Below are 21,317 nucleotides of genomic sequence, written 5' to 3'. Positions count from 1 at the left end.
GGGGGGCTGGGGTGTCCCATGTGGTGGGGGCTACCCGCAGGATGGCGTCATGGGTGATGGGGCTAGGGGTGTCTGGTCTGGAGGGGGCTGCCTGCAGGGTGGTGTCACAGGTGATGGGGGCTTTGGGTGTCCCATGTGGTGGGGGCTGCCTGCAGGGTGGCATCACAAATGATGGGGGCTAGGGGTGTCTGGTCTGGAGGGGGCTGCCTACAGGGTGGCATCACAGGTGATGGGGGCTGGGGTGTCCCATGTGGAGAGGTCTGCCTGCAGGTTGGCGTCACGGGTGATGGGGGCTAGGCCTTGGGTGTCCCGTCTGCATACAGAGGATTGCCAGGTGCAGACGCACTATTTGGCTGTGGTGCTGCTGTGAATTGGGGGTGTTTTGCAGCGATTACGCTGGCTTGCGACTGGGGTGAGTTTTCACCCGATTTGGCTGTGCGTCTGGGGTACATGTAAAGTTTTCACGCGATTTGGCTGGGGTGCGTCCGTGGTATGCAATGAGTTTTCACGCGAGTTGGCTGGGGTGCGTCTGGGGTACATGTAAAGTTTTCATGCGATTTGGCTGGGGTGCGTCCGGGGTATGCAATGAGTTTTCACGCGAGTTGGTTGGTGTGCGGGCGGGGTACGCAATGCATTTTAACACGATTTAGCTGCAGTGTGTTGGGGGTACGAGATGAGTTTTCACGCGATTTCGCTGGAGTGCATCCAGGGTACGCACACGATTTTGCTGAAGGAGCTGTATGCGGGTCAAGGGATGGCGTGGGGGGTTTGCGCTGTGTTAGGCATTTCACTTGCTTTTTTTTACTGCACGTGGGGGTATTACTGGCACAGCTTGGTGTTCCTTGCACCACGGCTACTGATGCTTCGGGAAATCCATGAATACGCGTGCAGCGCAATTATTTCTCTGCACCGCGGCTGGCGCATGCTCCTTCTCGGCACGCTGGTCTCTTAGCAAAATATGAAATGAAATGGCATTTGTTTACTAATCATTTATCATTTTATAATATATCTGCAAATGGAAGCTAATTTGATCACATGATTAAGATAATCAATCAATACAACCTTTATTCGGCAAAGAGCATAAAAGAACAATATCCCACAAAAGAAGTACAAAACACGTCTTAACCACTTAAAAAGCAGATGTACATAAACATGCAGTTCATTCAAAATTATTATTTGGGGGAGAGTAGTAAAGCACTCGCAGCCCCCATATATGAGATCAACATGATGAAATAATAAGACAAGTGCCGCTTCCACCTAAATGAGATGAATACAATGGACGTATTAGGCCACTAGTTGTAGCTTAGGTCTGATGAGCCTGAGGAGCCATCCACAATGTATACATTTGGCCACTCTGTGAACCCTTTCTAGGTCTTCCTAATTTTTACACAAACCTAGTACCTCGCTTACAATGCACATGCCCTCGGATCTTAAAAATGGTCCAAGATGCGAACATCTTAGTTTTCAGGTTTTTAGAAATGGCTTTCAGAGTGCCTAGTCTAAAATGGATAAACGATTATAGGCTTGCTTTTTGACTGTCTTATTAATCGTCATTGGGTTTAACCAAGCTTCTTGTTCGTTCAAATCAAGGAGGCCCTTCTTAACATGTGTCAATAATAATAAAGGCTGAGAAAAAGATGACCCCTCTCTATACTGGCACGGAGCGGATTGGTTGTGCTTTTACAACAAAAACTGACATAACATCTTGTTTCAAGAGTATATCAACAAATATCCAGACCACATATATTTAGAACCAGACACATACTAAAAAATCTTATCAAAAATGTTTATCAAATATACTACCATGGCACGCTATAACTTTACGATTGATGCAGCCTTTGGTATTCCCCTACGTCTTCATATACCTAGACTTAGGAGGATACCTGAATGCCTAAGAGATTACGAACGCTCAAACGGTTCTCGCTCATTACTAGCTGTGTGCATGCCAGATGGAAATCGCGTTAACTATAGCTCCACTTTGGCGGTTGTGTGTTTTTGGTTCTTTCGACAGCAATCTCGCTAGTCGCCCATGCTGCGAAATTTGACATAATCTTGAAGAGCTTGATGATTGGTTCGTCCTGTAATATCTGTGACATCTCTCAAGCAACTGTGTTAAGACAGTGGACACACTTGACCCTCCACGTCTCGAACAAGCATGCATCAGCCAATGTAAGATACTCAGATGGTCGATAAGAATAAATACAACGACATGATTGGGAAATATATAGTAATCTATGTTCCCCTTCTTGCTTCTCCTGACAGGTCATTAAGGCAAGGCTCCTGTCAATCATGGGATACCAGTATAAGATCTCCCCCTATGTTTGGGTTACCGCCACTTTCAAACTAGCATAAGGCTACACTCGACAGTTGCATTAGTAAGTGAACATAGTTAATACTTGATAGAGGAGCTCAGTAGCACCGCCTACGAGGCTTTTGAATAAGTGTACCAAAAATCTAAACATCGAAAATAGTTAAAAATCTATACATTTAAGAATGAATTAGAGCTGATATGATAAGAGTTGACCCACCTGAATAAGTTCCCTCTACATTGGTTTGTAGGAAAGAAATATACCTTCATTGGTGATTAGAACATAGTCCCTCTGAATTATTTTCATACGTGAAGGCTTGTTTGTGCATATGGCATTTGCTAAATGTGTTAATGAATGGTTAAATGAAACATGACTGTAAGTTGCTGTATCCTAAGTTAGGTACACTTCTCCTTAGTGACCTTAGTGACTAAGAGACCGTTGGGTAGACAGGGGCATTGCAAGGTGTACCAGACCTCTTAAAAATACACATGAACCAGTGTTTGTTTTTAATTGTTATTTTGTATCATGTTTTTAGATACCATAAAATAGGCTGGGGTTACAAGACAGTATTACTGAGTAGAACAAATCCACATGTCCTGAAGAAGGCCCAAAACACCAGAATGTGAAGTGCCACTAGAGATAGTGTCTATTGTCTCTACCAAGGCCGAAACATGTTGACGATCTGAAAAGACTTCCATTTGTATAAGTCTATACATACTCATTCTAATTGACCCCTGTATGAGTTGTAGAGATTTATCTCAAAAGTAACAGTGTTCAACTACTTATGACTGTGCCCTATTTGTTCTCCCTCCTCTTCTTTTTTTCATAAACAAACATTTGTTGTTTGAAAAATATGTGAAATGTGTGAATAGTAATATGATGTGCTTTTATAATTTATGAATAAAACAAAAAGAAAATGTGATACGATGTTTTAGTATGTGTCTGGGTCTAAATATATGTGGTCTGGATATTTGTTGATATACTCTTGAAAACAAGATATTATGTCAGTTTTTGTTGTAAAAGCACAACCAATCCGTTCCGTGCCAGTATAGAGAGGGGTCATCTTTTTCTCACCCTTAGTTATTGTTGATATTTCACTCCTGTTTTTGAGAAATTGATCCCCCTATAAAAAATTGGGAGTCTACCTTTTATAAGGGCCTTCTTAATATGTGCCACCCAGGGCAGGCTCATTGATGCCTCAAGACTTAGCAGGTGTTTCAAATCATCCCTCAATACTGCAAGTTCCGGGGAGAGCCATAGCCATAACCAATATACAATGGGTTTGGAGGCAGCAATCACATCTATGGGAAATGCAGCAGCTTCAAGATGCAGTACAGCATTGTGTGCTTTGTGGAAGCCATAAAGGGTCTTAAGAAATGTATTGTCTACCACTAACAGTGATTTTAGATTCACATGCCCCCAGAGTTCTCACCCATAGAAGGCAGCTATTGTGGCCTGTTTCCTGTATAGGTCCAGGACCGGTGAGAAGGCCCCTCTCCCATGCCTATTAAAGAAGACACATACCCCGCCACTATATGTTTCAAGAGTCACCACAGACTTAACTAATTGGCTTGTCCAGTGCCCACTCTTATGAAATTGTATACCAAGATAGTCATTCGACTTTAATCATTCCAATTGCCCGCCCTCCACTCCAACCCCAAGCTTCTGATGTTTACCAAAGCTGGGCCTGTACACCATCATCTTTGCTTTCGATGTGTTCAGGCTCAGCTTTAACTCCTCACATTTTCCCGTGAGGGTCAATGGGCATGATCTCAGTCCCTGTGGTGTAGTGGACAGAATCACGGCATCGTCCATGAAAAAGAGACCATGATATCTTGTATGTCCCATCCTCCATAAATACACAAAACAATAGTGGGGCCAGGATACAACTCTGCCTGATTTCTTTTGTGACACTGCATTGGTCAATAACTTCTCCCCCAGACCAACTCTGACAACCGCATTTTCACTGTACAAAGCCTGGATTATAGTGATTAAACCACAGGGCATAATCCTTTTTTCCAGTACTGACGTTAATGCTTGGTGTAATCTACATAGACTAGAAAAATGTGCTGCTAACACATGGTCTAGTAGCAAACTATTAAATGAAATGGCATTTGTTTACTAATCATTTTATAATACATCTGCGAATGGAAGCTAATTTGATAGCATGATTAAGATTGTTATTTCAAATGTCCAGATACATGTTATATTGACGTATATTGCTCTGTATCCACCTTTATGAATTTCGCACCCCAATCTGGCGACCTCCCCTTATATCTGTGTTTGTATTTTATATTCAGTGATATTATTTATTTATCTATCTATCATTATACCCTCTATGTATGTGCTTATCTCAACCAAGCTAATGTAATTTTGAAAACATTAACATGATTCTTCTACCGAGATGTAGTTATAGTTATCACAATTAGTTATTTACATTGCAAATGTTTCTTGTTCACTCTATTGGCTATATTTAACCTACACCTGACTATTAACTCATTGGCTGATTGGTTCTATCAAGTTCTATGCTCAATATAAATGTTTAATTGTTAGTCAACATGTTTTATAAAAATCATTTAAAGGTAAAAAAAAGAAGAAATATTTTGATATATCACAGACATTATTGTGTTTTTCTTTTACTTTGATTGTTAGGAACAAATATCAATAACGCACTGCTGAGTGCAGTGAAATTACTGGACGATAATCTTTCCAATGAGCAGCTGACTGGAAAGCGCTTCTCCTTAATCATATTCTTGACAGATGGTGACCCTTCAGTTGGTAAGTCCTTAAATACTCACTCTTGCAAAAGCACATCCTTGTACACAATTGACAAGATGATATCGTGTATATGTAAACAAGATCATTTGGCTATGTTAACACAGACAGAACATTCCCTAAGATTTTAATTGCAAGAGATAGCCCATCTGTCATCTGACATACAGAAAAACAACCAGTGAAGCACCACTCTGTAATTCCCTGGTCCTCCACCAATGTTGATACTATCCACCATGAGTTTATCCTATTACAATAAGGTGGCATCACATTAAAAATAAACTCTTTACTGTAGATGACTTCATTTCTGACTCACATAACTGAAACGACACTCCTGGCCCCCTTCATGTCATGTACCCACAAACATAAGTGGAGTTTGCCAATGATCCAGTCTTTTGGTCTCCCTTTTCAGTATCTACTTGAACATGTTTTTTTTTAAACCCATCATCTACAAGCTGACATACAACTTCATATTAAGTAACTGTACCTTAGCACATGCCTCACTCATATTGATAAATTGATGAAGACACACAGACTGAAGCATCACCCAATCAAAAATGAGCTTATAACTACCAGGACCAATCTCTGATCCCCTGTTCCAATGGGATGGGAGCTTGCCCTCGTTCTACAACGGTGGCCAGTGGACTGCAACCGAACATTGAAACAAAAGATGAAGGCCATCATAAGTAGCTGCTTCTAGGTTACCTACTGAACTTCATACAAATCCAAATAATGCCAGCTTGACTTCATTCCAGAGACATGGACACATAGCCCCAGCGTAGCGAAGAAAAAAATGTGTAATTCATTTGTCATCCATATTTACGTGTTTGGAATGACCACTTAATTAAATAAAACTGTTGTGATGGAAAAAGAAAACATGAAGTGTAGGACAGGGAAAGAAATAAACAACCTGAATATGCGCAACATCAAGCACCAAATTATCTTTTGTATGCATTCTTCCACGCACTGATCATAAGAGTATGTTCAATATCAACAGGGAGCTTTCACTCTTTGGGTCCAATAGCGACTTTGTCTCTGAAATACTTGCATTCTAATTAATTTGTTCCCACTTTGCTGAGCCAAAACGCACATCTCTATGCACTGTTCTGAATTGGGTTGAGCCATCAATCATGATGTTGCCAGCACCCTGTCACCTGCGAGGAATAGGTGTCCCGGGAGGATAGCTCAGTGGCAAATAAATGATTGTAATCGTGCAGCTGTATGCATGAAATCTGACTGCTCTCACCCGAGCCTTGTATTTTTTAACATGCTTAGAGGCAAAATCAGCTTAGTTTCTTCAAACGGAAATGCAGGTCCCGTTTTGCATTTAAAAAGTGTCTCCCAGTTCCAAATACAGTACAACCGCTACAGAGAAAGCCTAAAAGCACAAAATCAGCCTTGAGTCTGAGCACAAATGGAGACCCTTTTTTGCATTCAAAACGTGTCTTCCAGTTCATAATGCAGCCCAGAAAAGACCACAGAAACGGCAAAATCACAACAGCAACCCCTTTCCTCTCCTTTTTGCTTGTTTTTCTTTCTTACCGTGAATGGCCCTATTATAGTGACTTTGTCCTCCCAACACTTTACATAACGATCTGTAAATTTGCCCAATAAGCATTGCTTTGTTTTACCCAAACTACAGCATCACTTAACACATGATATCACCCAGTGGGTTCTTCCTTTCAAGCACAATGACTCTTGGTTCAACTAAAACATATTTTCCCAAATTATTCTTATTTCCTTTCTACCACAGCATGCTTTAATGTGGCAATAAGCCCCGAGACGGCAGGTGAATACCGCCCCAGGTAACGAGGCCTGGAGGCATTACTGCGGGCAGTATTGGCCCACTGTCGTGGGGTTTATTGCCATTAGTAGCCTGGTCCGTTGGTACTAATAGCATTTTCGCTACGGTCAAATAAAATGGCCGCCGGGAAAGGGAAAACTTAGCCCGTTTTACCTTCCCATGGCGGCCCTCGGGAGCAGACGCGCTGGGAACAGAAGTGTTTCAGGCACGTTCGCTCCCGAGAAAAGAAGAAAAAAGAAGGTAAGTGGGGTTGGGAGGGCAGGGGAGGGGGGTGAAGGAAAAAAAACATACCGGAGTCCCTGGCGGGGTACAAAGGCAGTCTTCAGCCTTGGGGAGGCTTGGAGCCGGGATTACCCCCCCATTCGAGCCTCCTCATTGGCTAAGGGGCTGCCACGCCCATCGCCGGGAACAAAACAGGCACGTACATGCGTGCGAGGGATTCCCGGCTGGGTAATGCCCGACGAGGGCCAATCGGTATACTTGTTACATTCTGATTGCCCCTCGCCGGGTACTAATGATCTCGGTTTAATTCAGTTGGTTGTTTCTCATTTATCATTATTTTTTGCAGAAATATGTTGCAAACACTCTCGCCTTTCCCCGGCTCACATAAAATCGACACTGCATTTGTTTTCCAGAGCACAGGTTTTGATAACGGCCTCGTTCATTCAACATTTTTCATCCCATTATCGATGATGAATCGTTCCGTGGCTAAGCCGTTCTCTAGGCTCTGGGCCTCAGTAATGGGGCACGTTGATTTGTACAGTTTTTCAGGAAATGCATCTATGCTGCCCCAGCATAGTACAGCCGCTTAATGCATTCATTTATTAATAGCAAAGGTGCCTTTCCTGTTATTATTATTATTATTATTATTATTATTATTATTATTATTATTATTATTATTATTATTATAAACAAAGTGTCTACATTACTAAAATGCTGGATTTGAATGTAATATAGCCCTCTTAATAAGCCACTTCCACTGTGGCACTCCCTTCATATTTTGTTTTTTTCCCTTTTGTCCTGCCATTTCTGAGATGTGGGGGAGGGTGATTGGCAACATGGGTGTGCTTGAGCGACATGCAGAGAAACATTCAAAGAAGTGTGAGGAGCTCTTGGTGAAAGCACAAGCTGCAACCAAGAGTGTGGCTACACAGCAGGTGTATGTTTTTGTAGCTTAAAGAATGAGTCAGTCCAAAATGGGTGTGGAGGTGTGGCTGTGAGGAAGAGTATTTGCATATTATCATGGCTGATGTATTCAAGTATGAGGCATGTTTGTGAATGGATTGAGCGTTATTGGGCATGAGGCAGAGGGAGGGTGTGGGTGGCTGTGATGTGTGAATGGGTGTTTCTGTGGACGTGGAAGGAGAGATTGCTGGTGTTTGATTTATGGGGGTCCTTCTGTTTGTGGGGTCATTGTAGTATAGGAATGGAGTAGGGTACTGAAATATACATTGTATGTTCCTTGTGTGGAGCAGAGGAGAAGTGACAGAGGGAGTTGCTCTTTTCAGTGTCTGTGTGTGAGTATCCAGGCTGAATTTCAGCCGCGTCTTATACCCAAGTGGGTGCTGTATGCCACATTACACAGTCGCCTGACCTGTGGGGAGCCAATGCTTTATGGTGTTTCCAAATCCGCTCCATGTGTTCAAGATATCTTAATAACGCACATGCGAATCCTGTGAATCGAAATGAGGGTTATTTGCATCGCTGGAGGTTATCCTAAAAACCTGGTGGTGTTGGGGATGTTGAGAACTGTTCTTTGACACCCTATTTAAAGGCTTGAAAAATAAATGTTTTTAGAGAATAGAAGTAAGTTTAGCAACGATATTACAATGTTCATCTACCTGCCCCCTTTTTTATTTGCGATTTGTCTTTCAATCAGGTGAAACGAATCAAGACAGGATTCGGGAAAATGCTAAAAAGGCAATAGACGGTCGCTATACTTTGTATTGCTTGGGCTTTGGAAGGGATGTCGACTATAGCTTTTTGGAAAAGCTGGCTTTGGAAAACGGAGGGATCGCTCGACGCATTTACGATGACTCTGACTCTGCTGTACAGTTGCAGGTATGTTTCTGAATAAACACTAAAAAAAATAAATTAGCCTTTTGCCCATTTTTGGAGATTTCATGTTGAGCATTCTGTTTTTTTTTTTTTTTTTTATTTGCCTTGGGAAGTAGCAGGGAAGTTTGTTGTCTTACAAATTTTGTTTATTGTTTGTACAAATAGGTAACAATTCCCTGCATTTTCATTTTCTCTGCACATTTGCCTAGAACTCTTGCCAGAAATTGGAGAATATGTTTCTGCCCTTTATAATGTAGGGTTTGTCAAAACATGGATTTTGAAAATCCACTTGAGTACTCCCGTTCAGGAAAAGAAAATACAATTTTTAATAAACATCCTTTTTTACATGTTAATGTTAAAGGATATTTGTACTGTGCACTATCACCACCGGAGAGGTTCCCTGGCGTGCTGGCAGATCTGAAAAGGAAAAGGGGTTGGGTGGTGAAGTTAGTGGGAACGAGTGGGATAAATTCAAGGGAGCAGTCATCTGCTGTTTTGCGAGGCTATGTGTGGTTTGTTTTGTTGTGGTTTAGTGAACTTTGTGCAGTTTGTTGTGTTTTAGGGTTGTGGTTGTATTTGGTTAGAGTTTGAGAGGTGTATGCAGAGGGGTGAAATTGTTAGTGCGTTGGTTATTGGCCTCGCTATCTACAGGCGATATGTGCTAAATTTCCACCTTCTAACATTTGCTAACGTTCACAATTCCATATAAGTGCGTCTCTTGTTATCCTCACAGTCTCGTTTAGATGCTTCGCAGGCTAATGTTCTGTTCACAATTCTTTCTAAGTATGGCCCATGCTGGTATTCGCAGTTCTAGGTGTGGGACTTGCTGACATTCACAATTCTATCTAGATGCGGTGTAGGCTAATGTTCACAATTCTACCCAAGTGTGGCACATGCTAGTATTCACAGTTCTAGGTGTGGGACTTGCTGACATTCACAATTCTATCTAGATGCGGTGTAGGCTAATGTTCACAATTCTACCCAAGTGTGGCACATGCTAGTATTCACAGTTCTAGGTGTGGGACTTGCTGAGATTCACAATTCTATCTAGATGCGATGTAGGCTAATGTTCACAATTCTATCTAAGTGTGGCACATGCTAGTATTCACAGTTCTAGGTGTGGGACTTGCTGAGATTCACAATTCTATCTAGATGCGATGTAGGCTAATGTTCACAATTCTACCCAAGTGTGGCACATGCTAGTATTCACAGTTCTAGGTGTGGGACTTGCTGAGATTCACAATTCCATCTAGATGCGGTGTAGGCTAATGTTCACAATTCTATCTAAGTGTGGCACATGCTAGTATTCGCTAATATGTTTCATTCGATCTGCAATACTCATCACTCTTCATCTTTTTGTTCACTGCCAGGGCATGCATTCCATTTTTTGTTTTACTATTAAGTGGCTCTAAAGCACCATCTATAAGTCTGCACTATAGCATTAGATTACACCAACAGAGCAATGGCATATGAAGAGGGACACAAAGCTTGTGGATGTTTGGTTATTTACTCACCCACTGACTGCACATGGCCAGTCCCGCCCACTTCCTGCCCCTTCCAAACTCGCCCTCCTCTTTGAGATAACTTTTCCCAGCCTTTCAGCCTCCATCGTTGTGCTTGAAGGGCCTGCCAGAGTTTTCTTTTTTTTCAAAGCAGTCTCCTGAGAGCTAATTACCTAATTGAAGCTTTACACTTACTGCTGGTTGTTACGGAGAATTCTCAGTACAGTGCTAAATTCCTCCCTCCATAGAGACCCCAAGCTCTTTTGCTGGACTTTTGGACTTTTTCATTTTAACCTTGGAGTGAGTGAGCTCTTTTTCTCCTTCACTCAGGTGTTATGATGCAATTTAGATTCGGTATTCTCTCTGTTTTTGGAGTCTGACAAACTCAATAGGCATCCACTTTTGCATTGTGACACACAGAACCTTCAGCGCAGTGTGCCACAGAGAAGTCCATTGGATTTCTCTTAAGGTTTAAATACCTTCTCTTGGATAAAGTACTGTTTCCAAGAGTAGTAAGTGAAATTGACTTTACTTACCTTTTTCTCTTTGCAAACCCAGCACACATCATCTTATGTGGAGTGCTGGAGGGGTTACTTAGTATCCCCTTTGTCTACTTGCTCATGTAACATTTTTGATGTTACCCTCACTGCAGTTAATGGCTGGTGACAGTGCTTTTTCTATCATTGTGCGTTTTTACCGCAGGCTGAATCCACAGCTTCAGTATTGCACCCATGGGTGCACATTTTGTCAAATGGGCCCGGTCTTTTTTTGCCATTTCTTGCTTGTGAGGTCCTTCTTGAATTTTACTCTGCACGCCAAACAAGGTTTGGTCCCTTTGTTCATTTTGTCTTTGACGTGGTTCACTGTGAAAGTCCGCCTCTGGCTCCAGCATGTCTGGCATGTCTGGCAGGGCTGGAATCGAGGGAGGTTCCCGAAACTCCCTGTGCTTAGTCTCCTTGATTACAGGAATGCACCCAAAGGTGATTGGCTGGATGGCTGTCCTTGGAGGACAGCCACCCTGCTTTGAGTGACAGCAAGGCTGCGAATGAATGGGAGAAACTTGCATCAAAGGCGAGGTCTTTTGCATGGAAGGCAGAGTCAACCGCTGGACGAAGGAACCGAAGATGAAACTGGAAGAGAAGCATGCTGCACCCTCCAGGACCTTTGGTTTGCCCGGTGAAGCCCTGCTGCAGTGCTGAAGCTCAGAATTTCTAATCGACTAGAGAAGTCCGAAAGAACGATTTCTCACATTGGGTTGGTGGGACCAATCAACCTCAAGGTGAACTTGCCTGGAAGCCCTCTCCCTGCTGGCTGTACTTCCTCGCAGCTGCTGCAACCGAGTGCCAGGGGTAAGAAACTCCAGAATCAAGTGCATCATTTTCAAGCTGACCAGAGCTGCAGGAAGATCCCAAGGACCTTCTCGTAGCAGGACTACCCAAGCCTGAGGCACATCACCGAGTGCTGCACTCCAGAAGCGAGGGGGCCCATCAAGTGTCTGACAACCACAGTGGTACTATTGACCGGTAGCTGAAACTATGAAGTGCCGTGATTTGAAAAGAGCCCTTTGCTGTCGCCCACCTTCGAACCGCAGTGCAGGAGTCCCCAGAAGTCCTCCCTCTTGTCCCCACGACTGAGGTCCAGGAACACAGGATCTTCAGGACTGCATCAGGAACAGAAGCCAGCTGAAATCTCTTCTAACCTAAGGTACTGTGTTAACTGAAAGGGTAGTTACCTTTTTGGTGTGTAGCTTGCCTGTCTCACTGGAGAATTATGGTAGCTACTCTTTCTCCAGAGTTGCTTGCAGCTTTGCTTTTCACAAGTCTTACAGCTTGTGGCTCAACAGTGATTCTTTTCAACAAAATCTCTTTTAAACCTTGTGCAAGACTTTTGTGCTATCTTCCAGAATTGCCTCAGCTCCCTTAGACTTGACATTGGCTCTCCTGGCTCCCCACAGACCCTTCTGACCCTTTTGACTTTGTGTTTAATTGTCCCTCAAAAAGGCATACATCATTGGGGGATTGTGAAAGTGCTTACCTGTACAGGAGAACTTGTTAACCTGTGTTTCCTTCCCTAACCTCTTTTTCCTTTTTGCCATAACTCCAGTATTGCATTAAGTATCAAAGTGATATATCAATATCCACAGTGTCCTAGCTATTGAAGTCACCTGAGGGTGTAGGAAGTGTCTGTGTGTCATCCCAAAAGAGTATCTACTTACTTAACTGAAACTGAAGAATTGTATTTTTGAAGTGTATGCTATTGTTGCAACTTGCCAGTTCTAAAGAAAGCTTACTTAAAAATTGACTGTTAAATTAATACATTATTTTAATAAGAAACCTTAAGTGTAAGTGTTATTTGAATACTTGTCACTATGAATACATATGTTGCATCACTACAGCTCACATTAACCCCTCTTGAGATATGCCTGGCTGCTCAGTCACTCTAGCAACTTGTGTAGCACAGGACTATACCAAAGGTTGGGTTCCCTATTACCAAGAGGACAAGGCTGGTGTAGTCTCCCACATGTTAACACATACAATCTTGCCTAGCACTGGTGTAGTAAAATTGTCTTAGCCTGCTCCACCTTCTGCCATTTGATTTATAAGCACTATGCGGGTTCTTCACTGAGGTCCTGTTAAAACAAGCATTGGAAAAGCCAACACTTTTGGCTTGTATATAAGCGTTAGGCATTTGCCAGTCACTGCTACTATATGCCCAGGTACTCGCACCATTTTGCAAATTCTACCATAAATGGCCAGTTAATATCACTGTCAGTGCATGACAAATGCATTTCCGATGCCTACACAACAGCGATAACTGTTTACATTGCCAATGTGTGTTGACTTTGAACTCCAGTTGGGCAAATGAATGCTCTCAAACACATGGTTCTCCTCAAGTACCACTCGGAAAATGTATTTGATACACTGTCAAGTTGATAAAATTTAGAAATGCAATGTTCTGGATTAGTAAGTCCTCCATACTGTATTTTACATGGTCAATGGCAATGCACCCCTTACCTGGACCTTTAAATCGTTCACTTAATTGGTTGGTATCACTCATATTCATCTACACAAGGAAACCCTAAATTTGCAATAATTTACAACAATTGAAGTGGTGAATTTTCAATCATTTTTAACTTCATTTGAAAAAGAATGGCTAGCAGTTCTATTCATGGGAATTTATTGGTAGAAAATGGTTCAGTTTTAAGAATATGAGATGAGGAACATTGGTCAAAATATTTTACGTCATACTATTTCACAGGTTGGTTTAGCATTCTTCGTTCAGCACCAAGGAAACTGAACAAATGCACCCCTTACCCCTTGCAGTTTTATATGGTCCTCTTTTAAACACATTAGTCAAAACCTGGTGGAATTTAAAGAACATTTGCTTGACAAATAAAGTTGTATGTTATGTATTTGTAAGACGGCACTTTGCAAGTTCTGTAATAATGACACTGAGGCCGGAAGTAGAAGTTATTCTATTCCAAACACACTTTTTATTAACTTTACTTCTCTTGGTTTAGAGATAAAAGGATACGTCTTTAACTCTTTTGTCGACCTCGGCTTATAATTATTTCAGGTACCGCCGCTGGATAATTCAGGTAATCCTCTTAAAGTTATTCTCTCAAGTTCTTGAGATCTTTCTCACAGTATCTGTTCTCACAAACACCTCATAGTCTATTTTCCTGTATTACTATCTTTCTCTGTTTTGGCTGTTTGTTACGTTCTCTTCAAGTAGCGCTCATGTTATTCCCCAAGTGCCTTTGGGCTATGGCGTGATACTCTCTAGATGTTTCGAGTTCATTCTTGACTTTGGAACAATTGGCTTTTTAACTTGTCTTTAGTAAAGCTTCTTTGACTTTTCACCACTTGTACCTCACTTCTCAGTCCTTGTTTATAATCTCTCTCTATTACTCTCGGATGTGTTCGCTGTCTTTCCACTTCTGCTGTATATCAAGCTTCCCCCTGTATTTCTTTAAACTGCTCGAGCATACAATGAACACTTTTAGCGGCCCCCGCCCTCCGCCGGCTTCATTCCTCTAACCTCATCAATTACGAAGCGTCTCTCGTCTCCGATCAGCTGTGTGCTGCGTCGGCTTCGGCGGCTGCTCTCCGCCGCTCTCTTCAGCTTCCTACTTCGGGCGACGACTAGAAAAGAGTTCCGCCTCACTTTGCAGCTGTTCTCTCCCTTCTCGGCGACTCCGAGTAAACTCCGCCCACTTTTCCCGTTGTTGTGATCAGCCTTTCACACAACTCGGGAGTTTCTGCAGCGACTTCGGAGTAGCTACGCAGGTTCGTATTCTGCTTCTCGCCCCTCAAAGAGCTCTCACCTCTACAGTCGCTCCGACACTCAGTCGGGAATTTTGCCGCTTCGAGTTTTCTTCTACGGCGTTTCCGTGGGACGCTTCTTTAAATATATTCTTAACTTAACAAACACTGCAACGGTGCAACTTCTGCTCGCTTCTATTTTTATATATATACATATATCTCTTCTTCTGTGTCTGGTTTCGTTTCATCCGGCTTCTTGTTAGTAAGCCCAAACGTAACCGTCGTTTACCTCCTCCAGCTCCTCCGTTCCCTAGCAACCACAAAACAAGAGAAAAAGACAACAGCCTGAATCCCTGCTGTGATTGGTTAGAAAACACTGTCAATTATCCTCCCCCTCTACCAGGAACATTTAACCCTTTGCTGCACTGTTTAACCTGCTTATGCTGGCGGTATTGTCAGAGCCAATGTCTGTCGAGATATTTCCTGGGTGCTTCCTAGTGCATTCATCACACACCCCCTCTTCTAGGCCCTTACGCTCGGGAAGGGCGGCGTTACGAGACAAAAAATCGGTCTGTGCCAGTAATTTCCCAGGTAGATGGATCGTTTTGAAAGTGAAGGGTTGCAGAGCCAGAAACCACCTGAGAACTCTGGGATTTGTGTCCTTATTACGTGCTAACCATACTAGAGGGGCATGGTCAGTCACCAGAGTGAACTCTCGTCCCAACAGGTAATAACGCAATGCCTCAATAGCCCACTTTACCGCTAGGCACTCTTTTTCAATTGTGGCGTAATGCATCTCGTGGGGAAGTAACTTCCTACTTATGAATACAACAGGTCTTTCTGCCTCCCCTTGGTTTTGATACAGCACTGCTCCCAGGCCTGTACCCGATGCATCGGTATGTAGATAAAATGGTGCTGAGAAGTCAGGACAATGCAGGATTGCTTTCTCGGAAAGAGCCTTCTTCAGGTTGTTAAAAGCTCCTTCCGTTTCTGACGTACGCCATTCCTTTCGTGGCGGTGCTGAGGTTTTTTAGAAGATTGGTTAGTGGAGTCGCCAACGTGGAAAAATGGGGTATGAACCTTCTGTAGTAGCCTATAAAGCCCAGGAAAGCCCTCACTTGCCTGGGACTCACTGGAAATTGTAAGTTCTTTATAGCCACTAATTTTTCCTCTTGGGGCTTTTGTGATGCCTTGCCCCACAAAATAGCCCAAATACTTTGTATGAAAATTAGCCATGAACGACTTCTTCGGATTTACATGAAGCCCTGAGCTTTGTAGCAGTCGAAACACTGTTTCCAGATGAATAAGGTGATCCTTCCATGTTTGACTAAATACAATAATATCATCCAGATATGCTCCCACATAACCTTCATGCCCTCTAATTATTCAGTTCATCAACCTTTGGAACGTTGCAGGCGCTCCATGTAGTCCAAAAGGTAGAACCGTAAATTGAAATAACCCTGAGGGGGTGGCAAAAGCGGTCTTTTCCTTATCATCAGGATGGAGAGGTATTTGCCAATACCCTTTCGTTAAATCTATGGTTGTCAAAAATCTGGCTTTTCCGAGTTGGTCAAGCAGATCTTCAATCCTAGGCATAGGATAGGCGTCGAATTTTGAGATCTCATTCAACTTCCTGAAATCTAAGCAAAAACGAGTTGATCCATCTGCTTTAGGGACTCAAACTATTGGAGATGACCACTCACTCCTGGAGGGTTCTATGACTCCCACCTCCAACATCTCCTGGATCTCCTTCTTGATTGATTCTAGCTTTGCCTCTGGAATTCTGTAAGGTCTGATCCTGACCACTTCCCCAGGACGAGTCTCAATGCAATGGTAGGCTAACTTTGTCCTGCCTGGTAAGCTGTAAAAGATCTCTGCATATTTCTGGTTAAGGTCCAAGAGTTCCAACTTCTGTTTCTCTGACAACTTTTCATTTATATTTAATGGTTCCATTCCCAAGTTTACTTTTGTTTGCGGGAACTGCTCCATAGGTATTACCTGGGTGTTTATCATTGCTATAGACGTCTCTGGTTCAGACCATTTTTTAAGCAGGTTTACATGATATCTTTGGGTTGGAAATCTTCGATCATCTTGTCTTACTCTATAGGTCAAAGGCCCCAGGACTTCTTCGATCACATACGGCCCCCTCCATGTAGCCAACATTTTGTTTTCAGAGGTTGGTAATAATACCAATACCTTATCTCCTTTTTGGAAGGTTCTCAATTGAGAGTTCAGGTTATAATAGTATTCTTGCTTGATTTGATTCTTTAACAAATTTTCTCGTGCGATTTTCTGCAAGAACTCTACTCTTTCTTTAAGTTGACAGGCATATTCTGTTGGAGAAATCTCCTGACCTGGATTTTCTTCCCAACTTTCTTTCAAAATTTCGAGTAATGTTCTCACCGGTCTCCCAAACATCAGTTCAAACGGAGAAAACCCTGTGGAGGATTGGGGTGTGTTGCGTAGTGTGAGTAATATCCATGGTAAAATCCGATCCCAACCCCTTTCTCCCGGTTCCACTGACTTACGTAACATCTGCTTAATGGTCTGATTATATCTCTCTACGAGACCATCAGTTTGCGGGTGATATACAGCCGTCTTCAAGTGTTTTATCTTTAAAAACCCACAAACTTGCTCCATGACGGCTGACATAAAATTAGTCCCACGATCTGTGATGATTTCTTTTGGTATACCCACCCGACTGAAGAAAGGTATCAATACGTCACAAATGTTTGGAGCACTAGTCGACTTGAGGGGGAAAGCCTCAGGATACCTAGTTGCGTAATCTACAACCACTAAACAGGGGTCTGCAACCTGTGGCTCTCCAGATGTTTCGGACTACAACTCCCATGATCTCCTGACATTGACTATGCTGTACAGGCCGGATGGGAATGGTAGTCCAAACACATCTGGGAGCCAAAGGTTGCAGACCCCTGCACTAGGATGTATTTATGACCTCTGGATGATGGCTCTAAAGGTCCAACAATATCCAAACCGATTCTACTAAAAGGCTCCAAAACAATTGGCATGGGTTGGAGTGGAGCTTTTTTTACATTTGCTCGATTTTTCTTCTGACACTCCTGGCAGGTCTGGCAAAATCGGGACACTTGAGCGTATATTCCTGGCCAGTAAAACCTCCCTAAGATTTTCTGAGTGGTTTTCTCTGTCCCTAAATGGCCTTCGCCCAATTGTACATGAGCTACTTCCATGACTGTCTGTTAGTATTTTCCTGGGACTAATAACTGTTTGGAGATAACTCCATTGCCATCCTTACTGTACCGATAGTAGAAATCTTTCTCTTTGATGAAGAAAGGTCCTTTTCCTGATATTTCATCCTGAACATTCGCCCTAGCATTGGCCAATAGTGGGTCTAATTCTTGGGCCAATGCGAAAACTGTCGCCACCTTCGTCAATCTTCCAATCGACCACTATCGGAAGGACATTTCTTTCTCCCCAGTCTTTCTTCGACCTCCTTATAGAAGCTTTGGTTTTCCTCTTTTTAGTTAGGGTTTTCGGAATATCACATTGAGCAAACGGAGCTTCTTGCCACCAATTCTCCTCAACTTTCTTCACTATCCTGTCAAAGTTCGGTACACCTGCCCCCATCGGGAGTGGCTCTGGCAATACCGGCATCACAGCGGCCCTGACCTCCATTTGTTCTCCCGCCACCTTTAAATTTATTTCTTTGGTAGGGTAAGATTTCACATCCCCATGGACACATCTTATAGGAATCTTTTTGCTAGAAAGCTTCACATCCCCTACTAGTTTAGTACTCACTACGGTTTGTAGACTGCCGGTATCCACTAGGGCTCTCGTGGGTTTCCCATCGAACTCAGCCTCACAGGTGTAGGTATAAGGAGATCTTGTCACTATTTCTGGTTCAGCCAACTCTCCTTCCTTGGGAACCTCCATGTTCCCCACGTCCATCGGTTCCGTCTTGGCTCTTTTAGGGCACATCCTCGCCAAGTGCCCCCATTCTCCGCACTCGAAGCACTGTATTCCTCTAGGTCCCACACTTGGTGCTCGAATTCCGGCGGGACTTTCACTAGTGGGTCTCACTCTCGCAGGTTCCCAATCTGTTTTCCTGAGCATTGAGTTGGGCCATCTTGAAGGGCCTAGGCTCTTGGAAGTAGAGTTGTTGAAATTGGTATTTGGTTTGATGTTTGTCAAATAATTCATTGAGCGTCCCTGACCAGCTTTCTGGTAAGCGGAGGCAATGTTAACGGCCTCCACAAGGCTGGGCCGATGATGTTGACGAACCCAGCGTTGCATAGGGATGGGTAGGGCTTCAATGAATTGTTCCATAACAATCTTCTCATTCATCTCTGGAACTGTGGTGTTCGGTGTTTGCAACCACTTATCTCCCAGCTCTTTTACTCTATAAAAGAGTTGCCGGGGCGTCTCTTCCGATTGCAACTTGATCTCACAGAACTTTAGTCTATAGGCCTCCTCATCGTGACCCAAACGTTCTAGGACCACTCTCTTCATTTCCATATAAGTCGTCTCTCCCGTTGGGTTTGCCGCCTGGTATGCACTCTGCATCACGCCTGTCATGAGCGGCGCAATATAGTGGCACCAGCTTTCAGTAGGCCATTGGGCATTCCTCGCCACTCTTTCAAAATTAACAAAGAAATGAGCGGGATCTTCTCCAGTGACATACTTTAGAAGTACTGAAGCGGGTACCTGAGCATGTCTTCGTACAGCAGTAGCCTCCAATAATTGGGCTTGTTGGACTTGAATGGCCTGTTGGAACGCCTGTCTATCAGCTTGTGCCTGCTGATTTTGTAACTGCAAAGCTTGCTGGAGAAGTTGCTGTCCCTCACTCAATGTCTTGATGAGTTCTACCATGGCGTTTTATAACGATCCCACTTCTGACACCAGATTTGTAAGACGGCACTTTGCAAGTTCTGTAATAATAACACTGAGGCCGGAAGTAGAAGTTATTCTATTTCAAACACACTTTTTATTAACTTTACTTCTCTTGGTTTAGAGATAAAAGGATACGTCTTTAACTCTTTTGTCGACCTCGGCTTATAATTATTTCAGGTACCGCCGCTGGATAATTCAGGTAATCCTCTTAAAGTTATTCTCTCAAGTTCTTAAGATCTTTCTCACAGTCTCTGTTCTCACAAACACCTCATAGTCTCTTTTCCTGTATTACTATCTTTCTCTGTTTTGGCTGTTTGTTACGTTCTCTTCAAGTAGCGCTCATGTTATTCCCCAAGTGCCTTTGGGCTATGGCTTGATACTCTCTAGATGTTTCGAGTTCATTCTTGACTTTGGAACAATTGGCTTTTTAACTTGGCTTTTGTAAAGCTTCTTTGACTTTTCACCACTTGTACCTTACTTCTCAGTCCTGGTTTATAATCTCTCTCTATTACTCTCGGATGTATTCGCTGTCTTTCCACTTCTGCTGTATATCAAGCTTCCCCCTGTATTTCGTTAAACTGCTCGAGCATACAATGAACACTTTTAGCGGCCCCCGCCCTCCGCCGGCTTCATTCCTCTCACCTCATCAATTACGAAGCGTCTCTCGTCTCCGATCAGCTGTGTGCTGCGTCGGCTTCGGCGGCTGCTCTCCGCCGCTCTCTTCAGCTTCCTACTTCAGGCGACGACTAGAAAAGAGTTCCGCCTCACTTTGCAGCTGTTCTCTCCCTTCTCAGCGACTCCGAGTAAACTCTGCCCACTTTTCCCGTTGTTGTGATCCGCCTTTCACACAACTCAGGAGTTTCTGCAGCGACTTCGGAGTAGCTACGCATGTTCGTATTCTGCTTCTCTCCCCTCAAAGGGCTCTCACCTCTACAATCGCTCCGACACTCAGTCGGGAATTTTGCCGCTTCGAGTTTTCTTCTACGGCGTTTCCGTGGGACGCTTCTTTAAATATATTCTTAACTTAACAAACACTGCAACGGTGCAACTTCTGCTCGCTTCTATTTTTATATATATACATATATCTCTTCTTCCGTGTCTGGTTTCGTTTAATCCGGCTTCTTGTTAGTAAGCCCAAACGTAACCGTCGTTTTCCTCCTCCAGCTCCTCCGTTCCCTAGCAATCACAAAACAAGAGAAAAAGACAACAGCCTGAATCCCTGCTGTGATTGATTAGAAAACACTGTCAATTATCCTCCCCCTCTACAGGAACATTTAACCCTTTGCTGCACTGTTTAACCTGCTTATGCTGGCGGTATTGTCAGAGCCAATGTCTGTCGAGATATTTCCTGGTGCTTCCTAGTGCATTCATCACAGTATTGTACATCATTATGAGTAGTAGCTTTGGTCGAAACTATGTAGGACCAGTTGAAAAGAAAGTAGGGATCAGTGTAGCATAGAATGAATGTTTATTTAGTAATTAATGGTGCATTTGTAAGCACATATGGTCAAATACATTGAAACAACGTTGGTATGACAAAGAGCAGTTTATAGCCTGCTTCGGGGCTTCTCCACCAAATAAACTTTCAAGAAACTGTGTTGACAACTGTGCATTTGTGAGACTATTTAAGTTACATTGAACATTAAATCATAAACATAATTTCACCGAAAAGCCAGGGGTAGCAGGAGTGACATCACACGGCCCTTTACCCCTGATGACATAACAGGAAGTGATATCA

General features: G+C 43.1%; 1 protein-coding gene across 1 annotated transcript in view; it reads left to right on the top strand.

Moving 5' to 3' along the window:
- Positions 1-21,317, top strand: part of LOC138566371 (inter-alpha-trypsin inhibitor heavy chain H3-like) — a 669,737-nt gene that overhangs the window by 334,883 nt on the left and 313,537 nt on the right. Inside the window, exons 11-12 of the mRNA XM_069643540.1 lie at positions 4,962-5,087; positions 8,765-8,946. Coding sequence (XP_069499641.1) covers positions 4,962-5,087; positions 8,765-8,946 — 308 coding nt within the window. The remainder of the gene's footprint in view (positions 1-4,961; positions 5,088-8,764; positions 8,947-21,317) is intronic.

This window comes from Ambystoma mexicanum, chromosome 2p, assembly GCF_040938575.1.
Source record: "Ambystoma mexicanum isolate Mex_15411 chromosome 2p, UKY_AmexF1_1, whole genome shotgun sequence".
Classification (NCBI taxonomy): Eukaryota; Metazoa; Chordata; class Amphibia; order Caudata; family Ambystomatidae; genus Ambystoma; species Ambystoma mexicanum.
Note: the sequence above shows the minus strand (reverse complement) of the source record. Positions and strands in the feature narration are given on the sequence as shown.